This window comes from Chaetura pelagica, unplaced genomic scaffold (genome assembly GCF_000747805.2).
Source record: "Chaetura pelagica isolate M959 unplaced genomic scaffold, ChaPel_1.0 scaffold911, whole genome shotgun sequence".
NCBI classification, from domain to species: Eukaryota; Metazoa; Chordata; class Aves; order Apodiformes; family Apodidae; genus Chaetura; species Chaetura pelagica.
This window is the reverse complement of record NW_009952354.1, coordinates 200380-223326: the sequence shown is the minus strand read 5'-3', so window position 1 is coordinate 223326 and position 22947 is coordinate 200380. Positions and strand designations below refer to the sequence as shown.

Genomic DNA, 22947 nt, shown 5'->3' with positions numbered 1-22947 from the left:
GGGGGGAGACGGGCTGGGTGGGAAGGAGGGAAGCGAGGTCTCCTTCCCGCGGGTACCCAACCCCTCTTCCTAGTAATTGCCCTCCCCCTCCGGCTCTCATAGGAATAGAATCATGGAATGGGTTGGGAGGGAACTCAAAGCTCATCCAGTCCCACCCCCTGCATGGGCAGGGACACCTCCCACCAGCCCAGGTTGCTCCAAGCCCCATCCAACCTGCCCTTCAACACTGCCAGGGATGGGGCAGCCACAGCTTCTCCTGGGCCACTGCTCCCAGCTGGGCTCATATTCCAAAGGGGCAGATCTGGGACTGGGCACCCCAGCCCCTTCCCTCAGCTCCAGCCCAGGGCACATCACTCCAAGGTATTTCAGGTGCTCCAGGACTGGTTCCAAAAGGCCTCCAGTCTTCCCTCCACAGCACAATAGAAACAGGTTCCCACTCTTTTTTTTTTTTTCTCAAAAAGTCGTTTATTGAATTGTTTTTAATGTTATTTGGAAAAAAAAAAACAAAACACAAAAACCAAACCAAACAAAACGAAAAAAAAAACAAACCAAAACAAACTTCCAAAATTTAGATAAAAAGAAAAATTTTGGGGTGTCAACCCCAAACTAAGGTCTGAACCATAGACATGCTCCAATGCACAAGAGAACTGATCTCCCAGGGGCTGGTGCAGCTCGGCCTGACCCTCCAGCCCCAGGGTCACTCCAGAGGCCTGAGCAGCCCCTGCCCAAACCTGCCTGCACCCCAGGGGAGCCCGAGTCAAAGCAAAGCCCCTTCCTGCCTGCCTGGCACCCTCCTGGCTTCTCACCCCAGCAGGGGGGAGGAGGTTGAGTCCTTGGTTAAGACACAGGACTGGTTTCTGGTCAAGGAGGAGGAGGAGCCCCGGGCAGGGCTCAGCTCCCCTCTCCCAACAGCAGGTTCCAGACTAAAGGGGTAGGAGATCCAGCAGCTTCTGCTGGTGCCCCCTGGGCTGCCAGCCAGGCCTGGGGGACGGACGGGCAGGTGAAGAAGAGACTTAACTCTCTCAAAAAAGAGGCTATTTAGGAAAAATAAGCCAAGTGAGCGTTCAGTGACTATTTGGGACTATACACAGATGGCGTTTGCCTTAGAGACATCACACATGTTGATAGAACTCCTGACAGGAGCTCTTTAACACAAGCCATAGGTGGTTAGTATCTACTGGAGCTGCTGGGTGGGCTGCTCTGTGGAAGCCCACGAGGCAGCCAGGTCCTCCTAGGTCATGCCAGGGGTGACCAGGCCCTGGAGCATGATCATGAGGCGCCGGGCAGGCTTGTTGAGCGTGTTGTGAGGTTCCACCTGGACGAACTGGCAGAGCTTCTGCCGCACCTGGTTCATGACTGACCCCATGTGGTCACGGGTGATGGGGTCGCTCTGGTCCAGGTGCATCACTGCTTCCTCCAGGTAACTGAAGGAAAAGAGACTGGAGTCAGAGGCAGGCCCAGCATGTGATCCCAACCCCATTCCATTCATCTGAGCACTGCAGGTGCAGGATTCTGCTCCCCCACCCACCCCAACACAGTACAGAAATAAACGTTAGGGACTCAGAGAAGTGTCCACCCATCCCTTCTGCAACACTCAAGGGCAGCCCACATCTTTTCCAGCCTGGAAAAGAGGAACACAACCTGGCTGCCTGAACCAAGTGGGCACCACAGCGAGCTACAAAGCCCCTGCAGAGCTGGAGGTGGCACTTGGCCACAGGCCATGCCTGGTCACAGCTCTGTAGACATCTTCTTTGCTGCTTTTTTAGCATAAGCAGAATTAGTCACTTATTAGACAGTAAAATCCTCAGCAGTGAGGCTTGTTCATCAAGGGGGATATTTAAAGGCTTCTTCCAATATAACTACATCTGTTTGAGAGGGGTGGGGAAAGGCAAGAGTTTTACCAACAAGCCTTTCTCAACTCCAGACAAGCCAGATGTTTCAAACCCCAGCCTGAGCCAGGCAACGTGGTCTCTGCAAAAGGTTTTCCCTGACAGACCAGCCTGGACTTCACAGCAGCAACTTCAACTCTGATGGGCTGGAACTTCAGGCTCTTTTTCAGTTTTTCTGGCTTGTTTTACCCCTATTGTTAACTTGAGATAAAACTTTGGTGCAAAATATCTTCCACACAAACTCTGGTTCAAACCTGCAGGCACTTTAACAAGTGGGTTTTTTAGGGCAGATAACAGTGTTTTGAGTCACTCACTAAAAATGTTCATGGCAAGTGTCAGCACAGTCACTACTTTGTCACACAAGCTTTGCTTGGAACATCCAAGAGCCTTCACTTGCTGCCACCTCCCACTGAGCTGTCTGGCAGTCATGACAAGAAGCTGCCAACACAAAGTCCAGGGATGGGTTAAGAACTGAGGACAGAGCAAAGCTGCTCTGGATATTGAGCTATCCAGGGAACATGGCACCACCATCTCTTCTTTAACCTCCCCAGGGGAATTTTCCCATGGTGGAAGGAGATGGCTGCACAGACCACATAGCTACAGACTACAGGAGGTGACAGTACTTCCAGGCAGAGGCTTTCCATGGCAATGCCTACAGCTTTTCCCAACTCACTCCTGGTTGTTCCCAGGCCAGTCACAGGCCACAGAAGCTCTACCTTCTTGAAGCACCACTTTCCACATCCAGGCAGTGAAGTTAAAGCCAGAGGCAGGGACAAGTCTGCCCAGCTTCAGCCTCTGGGGTCTTCTCATACTCACTTCAACTTCAGGTCCGTGCGAGTGCCCAGATCCGAGGAAAGCTGCTGGATGAGGGAGAGCAGCACAGGCTGGGACAGTGGGCATGGGTGCTGCCCAAACACCTGCTGAGCATCCACTGTCTCACAGACATACAGGACCAGGTTGAGATCAGCTGCTGTCAGAGCCTGCAAGGAAGACACAGGTAGGAACAAGGAGGAAACAAGGGGCAGGTGAAGGACCCAGGGCAGAACAGGAGGCAGCCCCTCTGCCCTGGGGCAGCTCCGTGGCTGGTTGGCCTCCTCTGGGAGCAGAATTCCCTACAAACCCAACAAGGACTGTATTGGAGCTCTCAGTCTGTGCTCAAAGGACATTCATGTCCTTTCCAAGGAGAGCAGACCCCAACCAGACAGAGGGGAGCTGGTCACAGGCAGCAGCAGGGAGCAGGGCCAGCTCTGCACCCCCTGGCACAGCTGGTATTCCCAGAGGAGTTTATCTGCAGCAGCTCTAACAGATCTGCCTACATGTTCAAAGGCAAAGACAAGGTCAGAGCCCAGCTGGTAGATCTGCCTGGAGAGGCTTAGGAAGCTCCTGCTCTTTGGGGCTGCACCACGTGCCACTGCTGAGGGCAAAACACTTGGGCTGCCCGGAGCACTGGCACCAGCCTGACTGGGCAGGGAGGGAAGGAGGAACTGCCACCAGGTCACAGAACTTGCCCATCTCTGGTTTTTCACAGAACCACAGGATGGTGGGGGTTGGAAGGGGGACCTCTGGAGATCACCTAGTCCAACCCCCCTGCCAGAGCAGGGTCACCCAGAGCAGGCTGCACAGGATGGCATCCAGGTGGGCTTGGAATGTCTCCAGGGATGGAGGCTCCACCACCTCTCTGGGCAGCCTGTCCCAGGGCTCTGTCATCCTCACAGTCAGGAAGTTCCTCCTCACATTTAGATGGAACTTCCAATGTTCAGGTTTGTGCCCGTTACCTCTTGTCCTGTCACTTGGTACCACTGGCCCATCCTGCTGACACCCACCCTTGGAGTACTGATGAGCACTAAGATCCCCCCCTCAGTCTGCTCTTCTCCAGGCTGAACAGATCCAAGTCCCTCAGCCTTTCCTCATCAGAGAGATGTCCTAGTCCCCTCATCATCTTTGCAGCCTTTTGCTGTTCCCTCTCTACCAGGTCCTTTTCTTCTTGACCCAGGGAGCTCAGAACTCCTGAGCCCAGCTCACTCCTGTGTAAGCTGTGGGATCAGGTCCCCAGCTCAAGAAGCCCTTTTCCCCCACCTCCATGCTCCAGGGAGCAGCGATGCCTGCTGCCAGGAAGCCTTGGTACCTGCTGGAAAGCTTGGTTGAGGTGTCCTTGCTGGAGCAGCTGGAGGATGTGAGTTTGCTGAGACTGGAAATCCAAGTGAGCCGAAGGGATGGGGGTCCCGGCTGCTGAGCGCATGGCCTGGACGATGCTGGAGGTGACAGCAGCTTGCTGCTCCTTCATGGCCATGCTCACCTCTCCTTTAATGACCCTCTGCACCTGGGCCAAAATGGACTCCTGCATGCTGAAAAACAAACCCAAAGCCACCTCTGAAAATGAAGAGCTGAGGGACAACCTGGCACAGAACTTGCAGCGGAGAGGAACCAGAGGTTGCGGTCTCTGGCAGGTGGTTCCCAAAGGGAAGGTGCTGGCAAGGCAGCTGTGGCCAAGGGATGTGGGAGATGCTGGGATTCTGTGTGGGAAAGTGGTGTTTCAGGGAACCAAGCCTCTCTTTACAGAGTGTTTTAAATCTTTAATGTCTCTGGCTCACAAACAAGGCTCCTGAGCTCTGGGCTCCTCCCCAGAGGGCCCAGCTTCCCCATCAGAGCAGACACAGTGTCCCAGCCCGCACATGACACCTTCAGAATGAGACCTCACTGCCACCCAGCATGAGGCTTCTCCACACCAGACCAGTTCCCAGCAGGGGCTTTGCTGTTGTCACACCCTCCCTGCCTCCCCCGGGGCTGGTTGCTCCCCTCTCACACAGGGCACAAAGCAGTGAACCTGCTGTGCCTCAGCAGGACCTTCCTGGGAGCCATGGGACCAGCCCTCAGCCTTCCTGGCAAGTGGGAGCTGCACGGAAACCCCAGTCCCCTCTGCCACACGTTCCTGTGGTTTAACATAGGACCATTCTGGCCTGCAGGTGGCCACCAGCCATGCCCAGCTACTTGCCACCAGCTTCATGGCATGAACGTGTTGAAGGCACCACTGGGGTCAGTCCAGAAAACAGGATGGCCAAACACCAGCAGAGCAGCTGGGAGGACAGAGGAGCCTGCAGAAACTGCTGGTAAGCCTGAGGCCACAGACATAAAAGCCCTCAGAACACCAGGAGGACATTTCAGAACAGGAAGGGTGGTCAGAGTTGAGTGCCTTCAGGCTGCCCAAGTCCTCCTGTCCTCCAACGTGCACAGAGGACACCAAAAAGCAGGCTTCAAGCTCACACATGCAGCAGTGATACAGCTGCTTGGTAGAAACCTTCCATGGCCTCCACTCTGTGCTCCACAGGGCACCAGTTCCACCAGCCCACGTGCTTTGATGCTGCACATCAACAAGCAGCCCTGCGGTGGCCAACGGCTTCATTCCACAGCTAACCAGGGAGAGAATTTTGTTACCCACGTACAAACACCTCCCCCACTTCTCTTCCCACATGCCCAGCTGCCAACTTACTTGCTCACGATGATGTGGAGCTGGTGCTGCACCTCAGCATGGACACTGGCTGCCACAGAGGACGCCAGCTGCTCCGTGCTGCTCTGGAAGGTGAGGAGGAGCTGGCGGAGCGCGGGTCCCGGGCCTCCTGCTCTCGCACCTTCTTGTTCTTCAAGTGAATCTCCAGCTGCTGGATATCTGCAACAAGCAGAGAGGGAGATGGTCGTGCCATCAGAACCCATGGAGACCATTAGGGCAGAAATCTAGATGCCAGGTTCTCCAGCAGAACTGATTACTGAGGCAGTGGGAGAGCAGGAGAGGGGACAAGTCATGAGTCTGCTTTTGGGCTGCCCTGATCTAGAACCTTTCCAGCCTCCTCAGAGAGTCACAGAACGGGGCTTGGGTTGGAAAGGACCTCAAAGATCATCTAGATCCAACCCCATGCAAGGGCAGGGACACTGCCCACTAGACCAGGCTGCTCCAAGCCCCATCCAGCTGGGACTTGGGACAAGGGCAGGCAGGGAGAGGACAAGGGGGAAGGGATTAAAACTGGAGGAGGGAGAGTTAGGTTGGACATGAGGAGGAAATTGTTTGGTGTGAGGGTGGTGAGAGCCTGGCCCAGGTTGCCCAGGGAAGCTGTGGCTGCCCCATCCCTGGCAGTGTTGAAGGGCAGGTTGGATGGGGCTTGGAGCAACCTGGGCTGGTGGGAGGTGTTCCTGCCCATGCAGGGGGTTGGGACTGGATGGTCTTTAACGTCCCTTCCAACCCAAACTGCTCTGGGATTCCATGATCCCCGCGCCCTTCTCTAAACATTCCCCAATCCTTTGCCCCTCTGAGGTGAGGACCTAGCTGCTACCTCCTCCAACCATCAACTTCCTGGGGTCAGGATGGTGGGATCCTACAGCTGGGCTTTACTACTCAAGAGATGAAATCACAGACTCAGGGAATGAGGCCAAGTGTTTCACCACATGGGCTACAGAGACCAGAGGTGACTGTTCCTACAGCACCACCCACAAATCCCTCCTCCCTTCAGCTTCTGTTCTCCACATGTGAAATGGAGCAGGTCTTTGGCCCATGGGGATGGGCAAAGAGGTTTGACAGTTACCAGTGAGACTCCAAAAGACAAAGTCATTGAGGCCAACTTGTCCAACACTAAGGCACATGTGCTGCACAGAGTAAACCCAGAGAAGCCACTCACATTCCTGTGTGCCCTGCTTGAAGGTGTCATTGATCTGCTGGAACATGGACTGGCAGCTCTTCTCAAAGGCTGGCAACACCACAGTCTGGAAGGCCTCCCTGTAGGCAGCCTGGATGGGGCCCTGCAGGGTATCAGCCGTCGCCCTCACCACGGTGTCCGTCAGGTTCTGCAGGGGGACACAGAAGAGATCTCAGAAGATGGCCAGCAGCCTGCTCCAGGATGGAGGTGTGATGGTCCCTGCAACCCACCCAGCCCAGAGCCAGAAGCCTGTTTCTCCTCAGCTCTCTCCACTATGACCACAGCACCTGCCCCAGAAGGTCTCGCTGCAGAGCGAGGGGAGGTGGCACAGGCAGCTGTGGCTCCTCTTTCCTTCCCTGCTTTCCTCCCACAAGCCACCATTCCCTGCTAAGACATGGAATGCTTCTGCACCCTGAAAGCAGTGGAAAGGCAGAGACAAGAGCCAAACTTTGATCACTTTGCTAACTGAGATGGTCCTAAAACCACTGCTGTAGTGAGAATCCCCCCCTCTAAGAGAACATCATGAAATTACAGGCTGGTTTGGGTTGGAAGGGACTTAAAGATCACCTAGTTCCAACCCCCTGCATGGGCAGGGACACCTCCCACCAGCCCAGGTTGCTCCAAGCCCCATCCAACCTGCCCTTCAACACTGCCAGGGATGGGGCAGCCACAGCTTCCCTGGGCAACCTGGGCCAGGCTCTCACCACCCTCACACCAAACAATTTCCTCCTCATGTCTCACCTCAATCTCCCTCTTCCAGTTTTAATCCCTTCCCCCTTGTCCTCTCCCTCCCTGCCCTTGTCCCAAGTCCCTCCCCAGCTTTCCTGGAGCCCCTTCAGGCCCTGGAAGGTGCTCTAAAGGTCTCCCTGGAGCCTTCTCTTCTCCAGGCTGAACACCTCAACTCTACCAGCCTGGCTCCAGAACAGAGCTGCTCCAGCCCAAAGATGCCTCCTCTGGACTCTCTCCGACAGCTCCGTGTCCTTCTAGTGTTGGGGGCTCCAGAACTGGCCCCAGCCCTGCATGGGGTCTCACCAGAGCAGAGGGGACAATCCCCTCCCTGGCCCTGCTGGTCACTCTGCTGTTGACAGTCCAGGACAGTTGGTTTCTGGGCTCCAGCACATGAAGCTGCTCATGTTGAGCTTCCCATCACCCAACACCCCCAAGTCCTTCTCCTCAGGGCTGTTCTCCATCTATTCTGCACCCAGCCTGTACTGGTGCTGGGGATTGCCCCAACCTAGGCACTGAACCTTGCTCCTGGCCTTGTTGAACTTCATGAGGTTGGGTAAATGGAAGAAAGGATTCTTGGTTTCTCAGGAAGCCAAGCAGGTGAGGACACAACGAGCTCGCTCTCCTGATGAGACCAGCAAAGAGCTTTGACCATGGCAGCTAAACTGACCTTACCTGGAGACATAGGTGAGGGCAAGAGGTATGAGGACTTGCTACGTGGGAAAAGCTGCAGCCTGCTGGTCCTTACCTTTGACTTCACTAGCTTGGTGATACTCTCTTTCAGTGTCCCCTCCACAGCAGTGAGCTTGGCAGCAATTGTGTTGCTCAGCTGGCCAGCAACAGGGTCCATGCTCTTGGAAATGCCTGGGCACAACATGGCAAAGTCTAGAGTCACACTTCAAAACCCAACAGAGAAAACAGAGTCAAACTCTTCTTGGCTATGACACAGTGAGGGGCAATGGTCACAAAGTCTGGCTTGGGAAGCTAAGGTTGGACATTAGGAGGAACTTCTTGCCAGGGAAGTGGTAAAGCTCTGGAAGGCACCAGGGAGGCTGTGGAACCTCCAGCCTTGAGGGTTTTCAAGACTTGACAAAGTCAGAGCTGACCTGATCTAGAATAGTGGGCAGCCCTGCTTCAAGCAGAATGGTGGACACTGATGGCTGCAGAAGGCTTTCCCACCAGCACTTCCTTGAACATTTCCTCACATGGATGATGCCAGTGCTTCAAAGAAGGGCAAACACAGGTTTAAGTTTGCTCAGCATTTCCAAACTCATTAGTTTCTTTTGCCTCCCTCCACAGAACAGACTCCAGAAGCTTTCTGGATTACAATGGAAGGTCAGACCAGGCTCTTTGGGAGCTTCTCACTCCTTCCAAACCACATCTCCTCTCTCAGATTGTAGCAAGACCCACAACAGAGTGAAGAGCAATGACTGCTCTTCATGCAACCCAACTCCTGCCTCAGGCAGAGCCAGCACTTTGACACAGCACACGCCCGGTCCCTGAGGGGCTAAATGCAAAGACCTCCCTTCAGAAGCAGCAACTCACACTGGGGCACAGTCTTCTTCATCTCCTCACGGATGGTCCTCTCCAGACGGGTACACACAGCAGCAGAGAGGGCCTGGGAGAGCTGCTGGGAGAGGTGCTCCTGGAGCTGCCCGTTGCGCTGCTGCCCCTCCGTCAGCGCGCGGTCCAGCCTCCTCTCTAGGGACAGCACGTCAAGGAGCACCAACCACAGCTTTCTCCTCTACCTTCAACACTTCTGTCCATGAAGATGGACACTCACATCACCTCCAGAAGCTCAGTGAGAGCAAGTTTGCAACGTGGGTGAAAAGAGAGGTCCACCTGTCATGGCTGAGGGGTTCCTGTAAACAACAGGCTGCTCTTCAACAAATGGTCAAGTTGAGAAGAGCTCTGGAAGGTGTGGTGGAAAAGTCAAACAGCCAGAAGAAGCTGGGCAGCAGAGCTCCCTGCCTGCTGTGGGTTAAGTTGGATGCCCCTCTGGGCAGGTCAGTTTGCTCCCTCCCCTGCAGGACAGGGAGGGGACAGGAAGGGGGAAAGTGAGAAAGCTTGAGGTGAAGGCAGTTTAAGAGGGAAAGCAAAAGCTGCACGTGAGGGAGAAGCAAAATGAGGAATGAACTCAGTCCTGCAGCTGGGTGGCCACCCCCAGCAACACCAGGCTCATCCCACCCAACAGCAAGAGGGGAACACAAACCCTATCACTCCCAGTTTCCCCCCCTTTTCCTCCCCCTTTCCCCCAGCTTCTGCTGCTGAGCAGCCTGTCATGCCATGCAGGACACAGCTGGGGTCAGCTGGCCCAGCCCTGCCCCCTCCCTGCTCCTTGCCCACCCCAGCCTGCTCACTGGTGGGGCAGGGTGAGAAATGGAGAAGGCCTTGACAGGGTTTAGCAACAACATCAGGGTATTATCAAGGCTGTTTTGGTCACAAATCCAGAACTTCCCACCACAGGAGCTGCTAGGATGAAAGTTAACCCCAACCCAGCCAAACCTGCTGGAGAAACTAAGAAGCCCAATATCCAGAAAAACCAAACCAGTAAAAATGTTCCTACAGGATGGAGGTGGGGGACTTCAGTGACACAGAGCAGGGGAGCAAACCCAGGCTCATCACACCTCATGAAGCAACCAAGGAGCCCCCACAAAAACACTGTGGCATCTTCAAAGAGAAACCCAAAACAAGCAGTGAAAAGACAATCCAACTGCTGACAAAACCCAGAGCAGGTATGAAGTTGTGCACGGAAAAATAATTCCAATATTCCAATGCAGCTCCAGATTCCCAAGGTCAGTAGAAAGCTCTCTGAATTATCCATGAAAATATCAGCCTGGTGGTCAGAAAGGAAAGTGAAAGACTCATCAATAGAGAAAACAGAACTAATTACAGGATCACAGAATGTCAGCAGTTGGAAGGGATCTCTGGAGATCATTGAGTCCAACCCCTTGCCAAAGAAGGACCATGTTAAGTTAGGTGGTGACATGTTAAGCTAAGGGTGATTTAAGACAGGCTGGAGCTGCTCAGTGGGGGGAAAGAGACCAACTCCAGGGCAGCAAAAGATGCACAGGAACTGGCTGCTGCCAGTGAAAATAACTGGATGTCAGGTTTGAAAACACCAAAAGAAAGTACTTTTCAGACCACGGAGAAGGGACCTGCAGACCATCAGATGTGTCTATGGGTACAGACAGGAGAGTTCTACCTTCAGCTATGGAGACTGGCAGCCTGATGCTACTTCTGGTGCAAACAGTGACTTGCCTTGAGGAGGGAAGGAAGGGAAGGAAAGGATCATCCCAGCACCACTCCTGTGCAACCAGCCACTGCCTGACAGAGTATCAGGTGAGTGAAAATAACTGGATGTCAGGTTTGAAAACACCAAAAGAAAGTACTTTTCAGACCACGGAGAAGGGACCTGCAGACCATCAGATGTGTCTATGGGTACAGACAGGAGAGTTCTACCTTCAGCTATGGAGACTGGCAGCCTGATGCTACTTCTGGTGCAAACAGTGACTTGCCTTGAGGAGGGAAGGAAGGGAAGGATCATCCCAGCACCACTCCTGTGCAACCGGCCACTGCCTGACAGAGTATCAGGTGAACTCCACCTAATAGTCTGCTCCAGCATTGCATCATTCATGGTCTTAATGAGCAATTAGAAGATTTAGTGGCACAGAGAAGTCTCAGTTTTTCTCTATTCTCTTGCTGGGGAATCAAGAGGAACTGGACTAGCTGCCCTGCAGCCAGGCAACCTTGCTACCGAGATCCTTGAACTTCCTTCACTTTCCTCCTGTCTCCAGTCTGCCCCACAGCCTTCCACTCCCTGACTCCCACACAATATTTGTCAACAAGGATACGTTCCTGCTCCTGCTGGGAGTCAATCACCCTCTCCACATGGCCCATGAGGGAGCTCTGAATGGCATCCAGGTGATCTGTCAGTCTCTGCAGCAGCTCCATCTGGTTCTGCCGCAGCTCCGAGAGCTCCCGCTGTTGGCTCCTCAAGATGCACATCAGCTCATCCTGGAACTCGGGGGTCACCTGGGTGTGGAGAGGACAAACCTTCATTTCTGACAGGATCAGGGGTCAGTCAGGCTTTCTGCTGGGTGATCAAGTCAAGCCTTGTGCCTTAGACTGAAGCATGACACACAAAACAGAAATGTTTATTTCTAAGGCTTCTGTCCCAAGAAATGAACTGATAAAGGTACATGAAGTTCCCACTTGGAGTTTGTAAGTGGTTGCTTAGAATATCCTCAACTGTTCAGATTCAAGACTCTCTCCAAAACTCTGTCATCTAAAAGGAAACTGAAGAAACAAGATCCTACTCACTGTTGGCCACTTTTAGCACTGAGGGTGTTTAGGCCTCTGAACATTAAAAAAATCATAGAATCCCAGGATGGTTTGGGTTGGGAGGGACCTTCAAGATCATCCAGACCCACCCCTGCATGGGCAGGGACACCTCCCACCAGCCCAGGTTGCTCCAAGCCCCATCCAACCTGCCCTTCAACACTGCCAGGGATGGGGCAGCCACAGCTTCCCTGGGCAACCTGGGCCAGGCTCTCACCACCCTCTTCGGGAACAATTTCCTCCTCATTTCTAGTGTAAATCTCCCCTTTTTCAACTTAAAACCATTCTCCCTTGCCCTATTGCTACTGGCCCTTATAGAAAGGTTGTTGCCTCCTTGAGGAACACCACTTGTCACCCCACTCACCACTTGTTCTCCACTTGGACATCAAGCCTTTGACCACAACTCTTTGTCTGGAATCAGCAGCCAACTCCTTATCTACTGACTGGCCCATCCATGGAAGCCTTATCTTCCCAATTTAGAGATGAGCTTTTCCTGCTGCCTGAGTCACCTCAGCAGGGAAGAGGAAATGGGTGGAAGAGCCTCAGGTGACACAGGGCTTGTGAGAACACCAGAATGGACATCACCAGGCAAAGGTGAAGGAAGCCATCAGGCTGGGCAGCTCTGGGCAGCTCCAGTCAGAGCAGAGCAAGGCCAAGGCCAGTCCCACCCCAGCCTGCTCAGGCCTAGCCCAGTTTCAAGGAACTGGGATAAACTTCATCTCAGGTGAGACAGTTGGTAGAGCTGGAGCAGGATGCTCCTGGGACAGACTGCAGAGCAGCTCTGACTCACCTGGTTGTTGGATGATCTTGGTGACTGGTTCACATCCCTGGAAAAAAAGAAGAAAACTAGTAATCCAATCTCCAAGTCTTCTGCCAGACCAGGTCACACATTTTATGGTTGCTTTAGGTTCTGCTCTTCAGCTCACACTCCTGTTTTGCCCAGCATCCCCTGAAGAGGTGATAAAATCCTTCCATCCTTTGCACTATTCCATTCCTTACAGGCTGGTTCCTTTGCAGGGAGGAGATCTGAACCAGGTCTCAGTGAGGAAACCTGAACCAGGTCTCAGTGAGGACTGTTACAAAGACCAACACACTGATTCTTCAGTTTTGTCCAAATTCAGAGCCAGGGGAGGCTTTGCCAAACAGCTTGGGAAGGTCTCCTTCTTCTTTACAAAGGAAAACCAAGTACCCATTTGTTAAATATAGAATGAATAAGCTTTCAAATCATCTAGTACCACTCCAGCTCTCAAGAACCTGGTGATGCACACCAGCAGAACTGGGAAAAACCCTGAACTGACCCACTGATGTTGTCTGTCTTTATCCAAGTCACAAATATGACTATTCCAACTCTCCAGAAGGAAAGCCAACACCCAGCACCCAAGCAGCAACTTCCAAAAGGCTGAGGCAGGAAAAAGGAAAGTAATTTTGGAGCTTCTGGGTGCCACAGTACAGGATGACAGCCAGAAATGTCATGCCACAGCCCATCCAGGTTGTGATCTGCACATCTGGAGATCCCAACCATGGAGCTAGGAGAAGCAAGAAGAGGAGAGAGCCCCATGCAGGAGCTGTGCTGCTCCCCTCACCCTAATGCAGACAGCTTGGTCTCCTTTGCCCTGGGCAGACCTTTCCACTCACCAGTTTTCACTCAAGACATTCAGAGGGGCACATTTAGAAACACACAGAAGCAGCAAGGCAGGTGACAAAGGACAGATGTTGTGGCACTGTGCCAGCGTTCAGAAGCCAATTAAAACTGGAGGCCATGTGAAGCTCCACTCCCAGCCTCACAGTCCCAATGAAGCTTTCACTGAAACCAGCCAATGGATCCAATGTCCCCACCACAACATGTGATTTACCTCCCCCACCTCTTCTGAAGCCCAGGCTGTACTTTGGGGTTTGATTCCCAGCTGGACAGGTAGTACAGCACTTCCTCCCACACACCCCAAGTGGCAGTGGGTGACTGAGGAACCAGCAACACCTTCTGTGGGGTTCCCACCATTTGCCAAGCGAGGTGAGGGGTGGGACACTTGGCCCAGCCTCAGCCCCTCATTTAACAGCTCCTCCAGGCTGTGGCCCTGCACAGCTGGTCCCATGACCACCAGTGTCCTGGCAAACCCAACATACCCATCATCTTTCTTGCCCTTCCTCTTGAGCTTTGGGGAAGCCCGAGGGGATGCCTTGGCTTTCCAGTCCTTCACCGGCAGCCTCTGCGTAGACGCTTTGGCACCAAATCCACCTGATGTGGAAGCCAAACTTGCAACTTCATCATCATGGTCACTGTGAGGGAACAGCAGGGGAGAGGACATCACTTGCAGTACCAGACAGCACCAGCCTTCACTAAGGGGAGGGGTTTCTTTTTTTGTGTTTTGAATGGTGAGGGTTGGAAGGGACCTCTGGAGACCATCCAGCCCAACCGCCCTGCAGACCAGGGTCACACTCTGCTCTTCATCCAGCCATGGCCATAGCCAGGCAGCAGAGGACACCCACCACCTCCACCACAGAGACTTCTGGGGAGCTCAGCACCTGCTGCTCTGTTCTGAGCCAGCTTGCTCATGGCCAGCTTGAGGGCTGCACAACAAGACCTGCAAGGTCTCTGTGCTGGGGACAACTGTGGTGCCTGCACCTGCTGCACACACACCAGCACAGAAGCAGGAGGGTGTGGAGCTGACCCAGTAGGGAGCCCAAGAACAGGACATCCTTACAGCCTGACAGACAGAAAGACATTCAGCAGGTACTGTGGGAACAGAGAACTGGGTTGAGCCTAGAAGATCCTGGGAAACTCAGAGTCTTCCAGCTGCTGACCAACACAGGCCACGTGCTTCGGTCGGAATCGAAACATGGATTAGGAATGAACCTTCAGCTGTCAAACTGGGCTGAGCTGAGCTGACCAGGCACACAGAATGTGCCCACAGAGCTGCAGGGTGGCCTCCTGAAGCGTCTCAAAAGCAAGGAACTAACTCCAGAGGTCCTCTCACCACCTCATCCAAGGCACAGTATTTGGGAACTGCTCCTCCAGCAGGTTGTAACTGGGAATTAAACCAAGCCTGGTCAGCGCTATTAGGAGCAGCACAAACCCTTCCCTACAGAGAGTAAATTGGGCCAATCTTGTGACCACCTAAAGTCACCAGAGCACTGCAGAAGCTGCACACACACGTGAGGTCAGGAGCCAAAGCACAGAGATTCAGCCCCCACGTGAAGACTTGCTGGGGACAGAGCTGAGGCCACGTGGAGTGAGCACTGGGTACCTTTGCTCTGCACTGGCATCCTGGCTGTCGTGCTGCAGCAGGTGGTAGCTGTGTCGGTGGTAGGAAGAGCTCTTGTGCTTTTCTTCAACCTCATCCCTTGGGCTAGAGGGGGGACAAAAAGAAGATGTCATCAAAGTCTCTTTCAGCTTGGGCATCCGCTCGTTCCACCTCCCATAGCAGATTCTGTCTAAAACGACAACAAAAAAAACCCCACCCCTACATGCAAAGATCCAGAGAGAAGTGAAGGGTTGTTGAGAGGTGCTAAAAAACTTCTCCATGCATTTTTCTGGGGGGCTTAAGAGTCATAGAATCATTAAGGTTGGAAAGGACACTAAAGATCATCAAGCTCCAACCCCCCTGCCATGAGCAGGGAACCCACTAGACCAGGTTGCACAAAACCCCCTCCAACTTGGCCTTAAAAACCTCCAGGGATGGGGCATCAACAACCTCCCTGGGCAACCCATTCCAGTTCCTCACCACCCTGAGAGTGAAGAATTTCTTCCTAATATGTCACCAAAATCTCCCCTCTCTCAGTTTAAAACCATCACCCCTTGTCCTATCACCATCTTCTCTGATGAAAAGCCCCTCCCCAGCTTTCCTGGAGCCCCTTTCAAGTACTGGAAGGTGCTCTAAGGTCTCCCTGGAGCCTTCTCTTCTCTAGGCTGAACAGCCCCAATTCAGAGCAGAGCTGCTCCAGGCCTCTGATCATCTTGGTGGAAGCAGCTCAGCTATGTGTCAGGCTCTGCCCAAGCACCATATCCCAAGAGACACCCACCCAAGGCAGGTGAGACTCTGCTCAAAAGGGGCAGCACAGCGAGTTCAGTGAACAGCACCATCTGTGGCTGCTCTTCCTCAGGTGCTACTCAGCACTGGGGCACAAGTCACTGTTCCTCAGATCTTCCAAGTGGCTGAGGAGCTCACAGAGAGAAGTGCATCAATTTGATGGGTTAGCTCTACCAGACAGAACAGAATTGCTACAGCAAATCCAGCCTGAACTTCATAAAGGGTTTGAAAGCAAATTACACACCCCCCTCCCCTGGCAAGGCATCAACCAGGTCTCTGAACTCCATGTGCAGGAGGATCTTGAACCACAACTGAGCACTTGTTACTCCCATGCAGCCTGATGGCTGAGCTGGAATGCCAAACAATTCTATTGCTGCAGAAGCAAAATACCTCTGAGCCAGCCAGATCTGCTCTGCTACTCGGATATGGGAAGCCCTGAAGACTGAGTGGGATTAAGGGAAATCACCAACTCCTGGGGAAGTGTTTTCTCCAATTCAAAATATGAGCAAAGGCAAAAGCCCTGCATAGAAACACAGGCTCAGCACCCTCCCCAGAGCCAGCAGAATTGAGACTGTTGCCTGAAGCAGCCTCCTCAGGTAGGAAGGCATCAGGTGAAAGCTTTTCTCTTGGAATTCTGGTGGGAGGAAACACCCCTGGACAGTCTGAGGGACAACACTGACCCCTTCATCCTGTGAGTCCTGTTGCAAAGGCAGGTGTTTGCAGGCTGTCCTGCTGCCTGCAGTCCTAGCCTGGGCAGACTCTGGAGGTGCCAGATTCATCTCTTTGTTCCCACCCAACCACAAGGCAGGGACAGGGATTCTGTGCTGAATCCAAGCAGTGCTCCAGCAGAACAGTTTGCTCCTGGGAAGCAGGTGCACATGATGTTGTTAGAGCTGGCTGAGGAAGTTCAGGACACAGCACAGAGGCTGGATCACTAGATCCTTTCAGGAAAGGGAGTGATGGAGAACTGTTCCAGTTGCATCCCAACAGAAGGGCTTTTCACCCAGCTGGGAACTGGCAAGTGCAAAGAAAATGCCCTAAGCAGGAGAAAGCCCAGTGGTTACCTGTCTGCCATGCTGTTCCTGGTTTCCCTGGTTATGTCAGGAGCTGCTGGCCAGGGCTGACCCACCACATTGTCAGCAGCTGCGCTTTCCTGAGTTAGAGCAGCCTCCAGCAGGGACGGAGCGTTCAGTCTGTCCACCTCCACTGGAGGCATGTCCAAAGAGTGGTGGCTGTGCTCGGAGCTGTGCCTGTTCCTGGGGGACAGCAGGTGCAGGGCTGAGGCAGCAGAGGCCATGCTGTCTGCGTGGTGAGGGGGCTCCAGCCCCTCCCCGGGGAGCCCGGCCGGAGGCGCCGCGAAGCTGCGCTGGAGGGTCTCGGAGGCGATCTCTGGGATGTCCTGGGACATGGCAGTGGAGGCTGAGGAGATGACATCTGGAGAGCGCTCGCGGGTGGGAGAAGCCTGGGGCACCACCAAGGGCTCCACCTCCTGCAGCTCCAGGGCCAGAGAGGGGTTTCCTGGTGTCACCTGAGTTCAGAACAATCAGAAATGAGCCTTGAGGGTCATCACGGAGTCTCAGAATGGTGGGGGTTGGAAGGGACCTCCGGAGGTCACCAAGTCCATCCCCCTGCTGGAGCAGGAACACCTGGGGCAGGTCACTCAGAAAGGCATCCAGACAGGGCTGGAAAGGCTCCAGAGAAGGAGACTCCCCCCACCTCTCTGGGCAGCCTGTCCCAGGGCTCTGTCACCCTCACAGCAAAGAAGTTCCTCCTCATGTTTAGATGGAACTTCCTATGCTCAAGCTGGTCCTTGTTACCTCTTGTCCTGTCACAGGCACCACCAAGCAGAGACTGGCTCACTCTTTTTGACACCCACCCATCAGACATTTGTAAGCATTAAGCAGGTCCCCTCTCAGTCTTCTCCTCTCTAGACTCAAGAGCCCCAGGTCTCTCAGCCTGTCCTCTTAAGGCAGGTGTTCCAGTCCCTTTATCATCCTTGTAGCCTCCCTTGGACTCTCTCCAGTAAAACCCTGGGGAGTAGATCTGGGGAGCCCAGATCGGGACACAACACTCCAGACGTGGTCTTACCAGGGCAGAGTAGAGGGGGAGGAGAAAATGCCTTGACCTGCTGGACACACTCTGCTTAATGCACCCCAGGATTCCACTGGCCTTCTTGGCCACAAGAGCACATTGCTGTCCCATGGATAACTTACTGTTCACCAAGACTCCAAAGTCCTTCTCCATGGAGTCACTTTCTAGTAGGTCAACCCATAATGCAAAGACAGCCCAAGAGCCCCTGGTTCCTTACACCAACCAGCCACCTGGGAAGAGCCTTTCCAGCAGACAGAGAAGGCCCCCAGGACTTGTAGCCAACCCTCACTGGGCCAACACCACAATTAAACCACTGCTAGTTTGAACACACTTTCAAAAGAAAATGTCACACCAGTTCTACCTCCCTGCTCTGCTCCAGGATCCCTTGTCCTGGAGGGCCAAGGTCAGTTCTAACACTGAACCTCTTCAGCACTGAAAGCTGATAGGAATGTCAAGCTTTGCCATACTCTGTTTTACATCACACCTGGAAAGATTTAGGGATAGGAAATGATTGCTTGAGACCAGCAGGGAGGAAGGAACCTTCCCAGGCAGCACTGTCCCCTGACTCAAAGGCTGCCCAGCTCCACCCCCTGTGACAGTGACAGCACAAGCTGGGGCTGCCTCTGGTGCTCAGAGACCTGCTGTTCTACACAAGGTCAAGTTCCATTAACCCAGCTGCAGGGTTGTGCTGTCCAAAGGGCAGACACAGACCCTGTCAACATCCAGATAACTAATTACAGCTCATCTACACCTGCTGAGGTTCCTTGGCCCACAAGAAGGAAGGAAGGGAGCAGCATTTGCAGCCTTACTGGAACAGGTGCCTTTGGTGTTAGCTTGTCAGGGAGGCCTGGGATGAGAACTGAATGGCTTCTAGGACTGGTCTGGAGACTGCTGCTGCTGCTGCTCAGTGTGAGGCTGCTGTCCAGCTGCATCTTGGGGCTCACAGTCAAGTCTTCTGATGGCCTGCAGGAAACAGAGACACTGACAAATCAAGCAGGACAACCTAATGACACAGATCTGCATCAAACACTCAAGGTGAGGGGACAGGATCCACAGGTTCATGGAGGAGCCCAACCCAAACCTCACAGGTGTTCTTCAAGCCCTTCTTCTTTCCATCATGGCCAGCCATTCCTTGCCAACTAGCACCTGCATCTCATGGTTAATGGTTGGACTTGATGATCTTGGAGGTCTTTTCCAACCAAAACAATGCTATGAACCCATCTCCTAGTCCCCACACAACCCAAGGAGATACCAGGTGGAAACAACAAACAAACAAAAGAGGTGAGAAGGAATCTGTTCTACCTTCAGTTCACACTGTACAGAGTTTAGGGAGAAGCAGATGACTATGAGACAGCCCTCTGTCCTTCTCCCAGCCCCCAGAAATGAAGCTCACCCTGTTCTGCAGCACAACCCACCTCAACATTAGTAAGGGTCTCCTAACAGTCCCAATTACCCTCCTGCCCTTGGTGGCTGCAGTGCTCTCCTACCTGTAAACAAGGACAGCCCTTTGGGAGAAGCATGGAAAGGAACCAAACTGAGAAGCAGAAAGGGAATCCTCCTGAGAGACAAATGGAACAGCCCTGCTGGCCCCTTGGATGACAACAGTCACACTCCAGGCTACACCCAAGGTGCCAACAGTTGCCTCTACAGGACTGCTGGGTCTCAGGCCAGTTTCTAACTCAGGTTCCAACCTCCTCTCCTACAAGATACTCTCCAGCTCCTAGACACCCTGAGGGACAGTTCAGCTGCAGATATGTTATTTAATCCATGAGTTATTTACCTGGACATAGAGGCATCTGTGACAGAAGTGCTGCTCATGGCTGTGACTGCAGTCAGGGAGCTGACACTGCTGCCTGGAGACACAGCCACCTGGGAAAGAACAGAGTGGTCAGGATGTGACAGCAGAGTCCAACAGCAGAGCTTGACCCAAGAACACTGGCTCCAAAACTCCTCAGGAGTCTTTGGCAAAGAGGAAATAGAAAAAAAGAAGTAAAAACAGGTCGAGTTGCACAGCTGGGGTGCTCAGGTGGTGGTTGGAGGAAAGCCCCAAAACACTCTCATCACAGGAACTGCTTTCATCAGGCTGCTGCTCTCCCAAAGGGTCACCCTGCAGGGCTCTGCACCAGGGCCCCAGTTTGTTCCTCGACCTACACTGCTCCCATCAGGGTCTGCTGGCACCAGTGAGGCCAGAGGCTGTGCAGGGTTTAGGCCCTGACAGATGGAAGCAGAATGCTTCAGCACATAAGGAGAGGTCCTGCTGATCTAAGCAGCTGGCTGGCAGTGCAGAGCAGGGGGTGCTGGCCCCCTCTGCTGCTGGTGGCTACCAACAACCAGCTCCAGAAAACATCAGCAACTCAGGGCCACGTCCACCCTACAGCCCTGGGTGCTGCTGCCAGCAGGAAGAAGCCTGGAACAGGCAGAAATGAAAAGCCAGGTGGGAACTGAACAGTTCCATGTTTAAACCCAAGAGTGAGCTGCAAGCCCCATCTGCAGCCACCTTCAAGGACTTCTCTCTGCTCCCCTGGGATACCTTTGCATTAGGAAGGTCACCCACCCTCAGCCACATCATTAACTTCTGCTCTCAGCAACTTGGCTGGCAACACCAAAGCCTTTAGGAGAAGGTCAATTCTTTGCTCACCAAGTTGTCACTGGGCTGGTTCTGTCTCATCACAGACTCCATTTCTGCACGTCTCCATGTGCTCCCCATCCTCACCCAGGCCCCTCCAGTGCACGTTCAAGCTGTGGTGACCACCACTAGCTCCTTCCATGGAGGGGAAGCCCTGCCTGAGGGACCAGTGCTGCTCACAAGCTCCCTGCAGGAACCCCAGCAGCACAGCAAATTCCTGACTGCACATTTTGCACAGGAAGGCAGAGAAAAACACCACAGCTTCTCATCAGTGCAACCCACCCCTTGTAAATATACTGCAGGGCACTTTTTTTAAAGGATGCCCTTTCAAAAAGACTTAAATTCATGTCTCCTTCCAATCTACAAGCACACAGGGAAAACTCCAGCCACAAATGCTGTGCAGAGCCTCAGGAGCAGATTATAAAGCAACTCTGAATGGATTTGAGACCAACTAACATGATGTTTGGATGCAGAGTGGCCAAGAAACAGCAAATTCTTGCAGTTCTGCTTGTTGGCATCACAAACCTGTGCCAGCTGGGCAGATGCACAGAGCCAGTGCCAGCCAGGCTCTGGGAAGGGGTGGCAGGACCCCAGGGTGCAGGATGCAGCACTGCTGGCCAGGCACACCAACAGAGAACTGAGAGGAACCATGTGTCTTCTGACTGCTCCATCAGAGCTCCTCTGAGGAATGAATGCTTGGTTACAGCTCCTCACAGATCACCAAACCCTGAGGAAATCTTCACATGCTTGTGAGGAAAGGCTGAGAGAGCTGGGGCTGTTCAGCTGGAGAGGAGGAGCCTGAGGGGGGATCTGATCAGTGCTGGTCAATATCTACAGGGGGTGTCAGGAGGATGGGCCAGACTCTGCTCAGGGGTGTCCAGTGACAGGACAAGGGGCAATGGGCACAGGCTGGAGCACAGGAGGGTCAAGCTAAACATCAGGAAAAACTTCTTGACTGTGAGAGTAACAGAGGCCCAGGACAGGCTGCCCAGGGCCAAACCCATAAGGACATGTTCCTGTGGAACCTGTTCTAGGGAATCCTGCTCTGGCAGGGGGCTGGACTAGATGATCTTCAGAGGTCCCTTCCAACCCTGACCACTCTATGACATGCTTTCTGACAGTGAAAACCTTGGGGCAAGCACAGAGCTCTTGATTCTGTACCAGTTAAGACCTGCTGTGCTGGAAAACTCCACCAAGCTCCTGTCTTATGCAGATGTTGCAGTCCCACCTACCACCTACCTATGTGATCATGTGAGATGTGCTCCCACAGGATCCCAACAGACAGGATGTGCAGAGGTAGAATATTTTCTTCCCTTAAGACCTATGTCACACCCCAAACAAGGGGTCTAGCCCAGTCAGAGCAGTCTCCCAGCTCAGACACAGCTCTTCAGCAACCCCCCATGCCTACACAGCATGGCCCCACCAGCAGTTCTGCACCAAACACAGCACTCACTACACAAACCTAGGCCAGTTTAGCATTTTAGAGGTGCCAACATGTCTTTACTGGGTTTGGTTACCCCCAGAGAGCTTCCTGTGTGCTCTGTGTTGAGTGAGCATCACCCAGCAGAGTCCTTACTGCCTAGAAAAAGTTCCCAAAAGTATCACAGAATTGTCATGGCTGGAAAACACCTCTAAGATCACCAAGTCCAACTGTCCACCCAGGAAATTTAAAAAAAAAATTTAAAAAGGGGAAAATCACAACCACAAAACCACCACCACACACTCCACAAAACCAACACCACCACACTACCCTGCAAACCTCTCCATGCCCACCAGAGCACAGCCTGAAGTGCCACATCTACACGTTTCTTAAACGCCTCCAGGGATAGTGACTCCACTAACCTCCCTGGGCAGCCTGTGCCAGGGCCTGACTTTTAGTAAAGAATTTCTTCCTAATATCCAGCCTAAACCTCCCCTGGTGCAGCTTCAGGCCATTTCCTCTGCCCCTGTCATTATCCTTTTGGGAGAAGAGGCCAACATCCTCCTCCCTACAACCTCCTTTCAGGTAGTTGTAGAGAGCGATGAAGTTTCCCCTCAGCCCTCTCTTCTCCAAACTACACATCCCCAGTTCCCTCAGCCTCTCCTCTTAGGTCTTGTTCTCTAGACCCTTCCTCAGCTTGGTCACTCTTCTCTGGACACTCTCCAACAACTCCATCTCCTTCTTGTCACGAGGGGCCCAGAACTGACCCCAGCGCTCGAGGTGCAGCCTCGCCGGCGCCACATCCGCCAGGATCAAAATCCAAACCCATCCCTTATCCCACCCACGAAAGGTGCTGCCCTCTGGTTACCTGTTGAAGAGATGTACTGGGCGTCATGAATGCATCTGGAGTCATCAGCTTGGGTTTGGCATCGTTGGAGAGGGCCAGGAAGTCTGCGGGGACGGGCAGGTCGGCGATGCGGCGCAGGTCGGGCTGCGAGCCGTGCGCTGAGCCCTTGGCAGAGCCCAGCCCCTCCGGGCCCAGATCTGCCATGTGCTCTGGAAAGGCTTCCAAGGGGGAAAGAGGAATTGATTGACAAGTTCTTCCCTCAAAAGCTAGAGCCTGAATTCTCCCACACCTGAGCTCAGG

At 53.4% G+C, this 22947-nt stretch overlaps 1 protein-coding gene across 1 annotated transcript in view; it reads right to left on the bottom strand.

The window, feature by feature from the left end:
* Positions 1-1125: 1125 nt before the first annotated feature.
* EDC4 (enhancer of mRNA decapping 4) overlaps positions 1126-22947 on the bottom strand; it is a 39763-nt gene continuing 17941 nt past the window's right edge. The window contains 15 exon segments of the mRNA XM_010007841.1: positions 1126-1424; positions 2706-2869; positions 4015-4234; positions 5377-5488; positions 5491-5553; positions 6554-6719; positions 8046-8161; positions 8843-8998; positions 11152-11332; positions 12429-12465; positions 13760-13912; positions 14881-14982; positions 16728-17191; positions 18564-18717; positions 19535-19623. Of these exon segments, the coding sequence (XP_010006143.1) occupies positions 1232-1424; positions 2706-2869; positions 4015-4234; positions 5377-5488; positions 5491-5553; positions 6554-6719; positions 8046-8161; positions 8843-8998; positions 11152-11332; positions 12429-12465; positions 13760-13912; positions 14881-14982; positions 16728-17191; positions 18564-18717; positions 19535-19623 (2370 nt within the window). The 3' untranslated portion in view covers positions 1126-1231.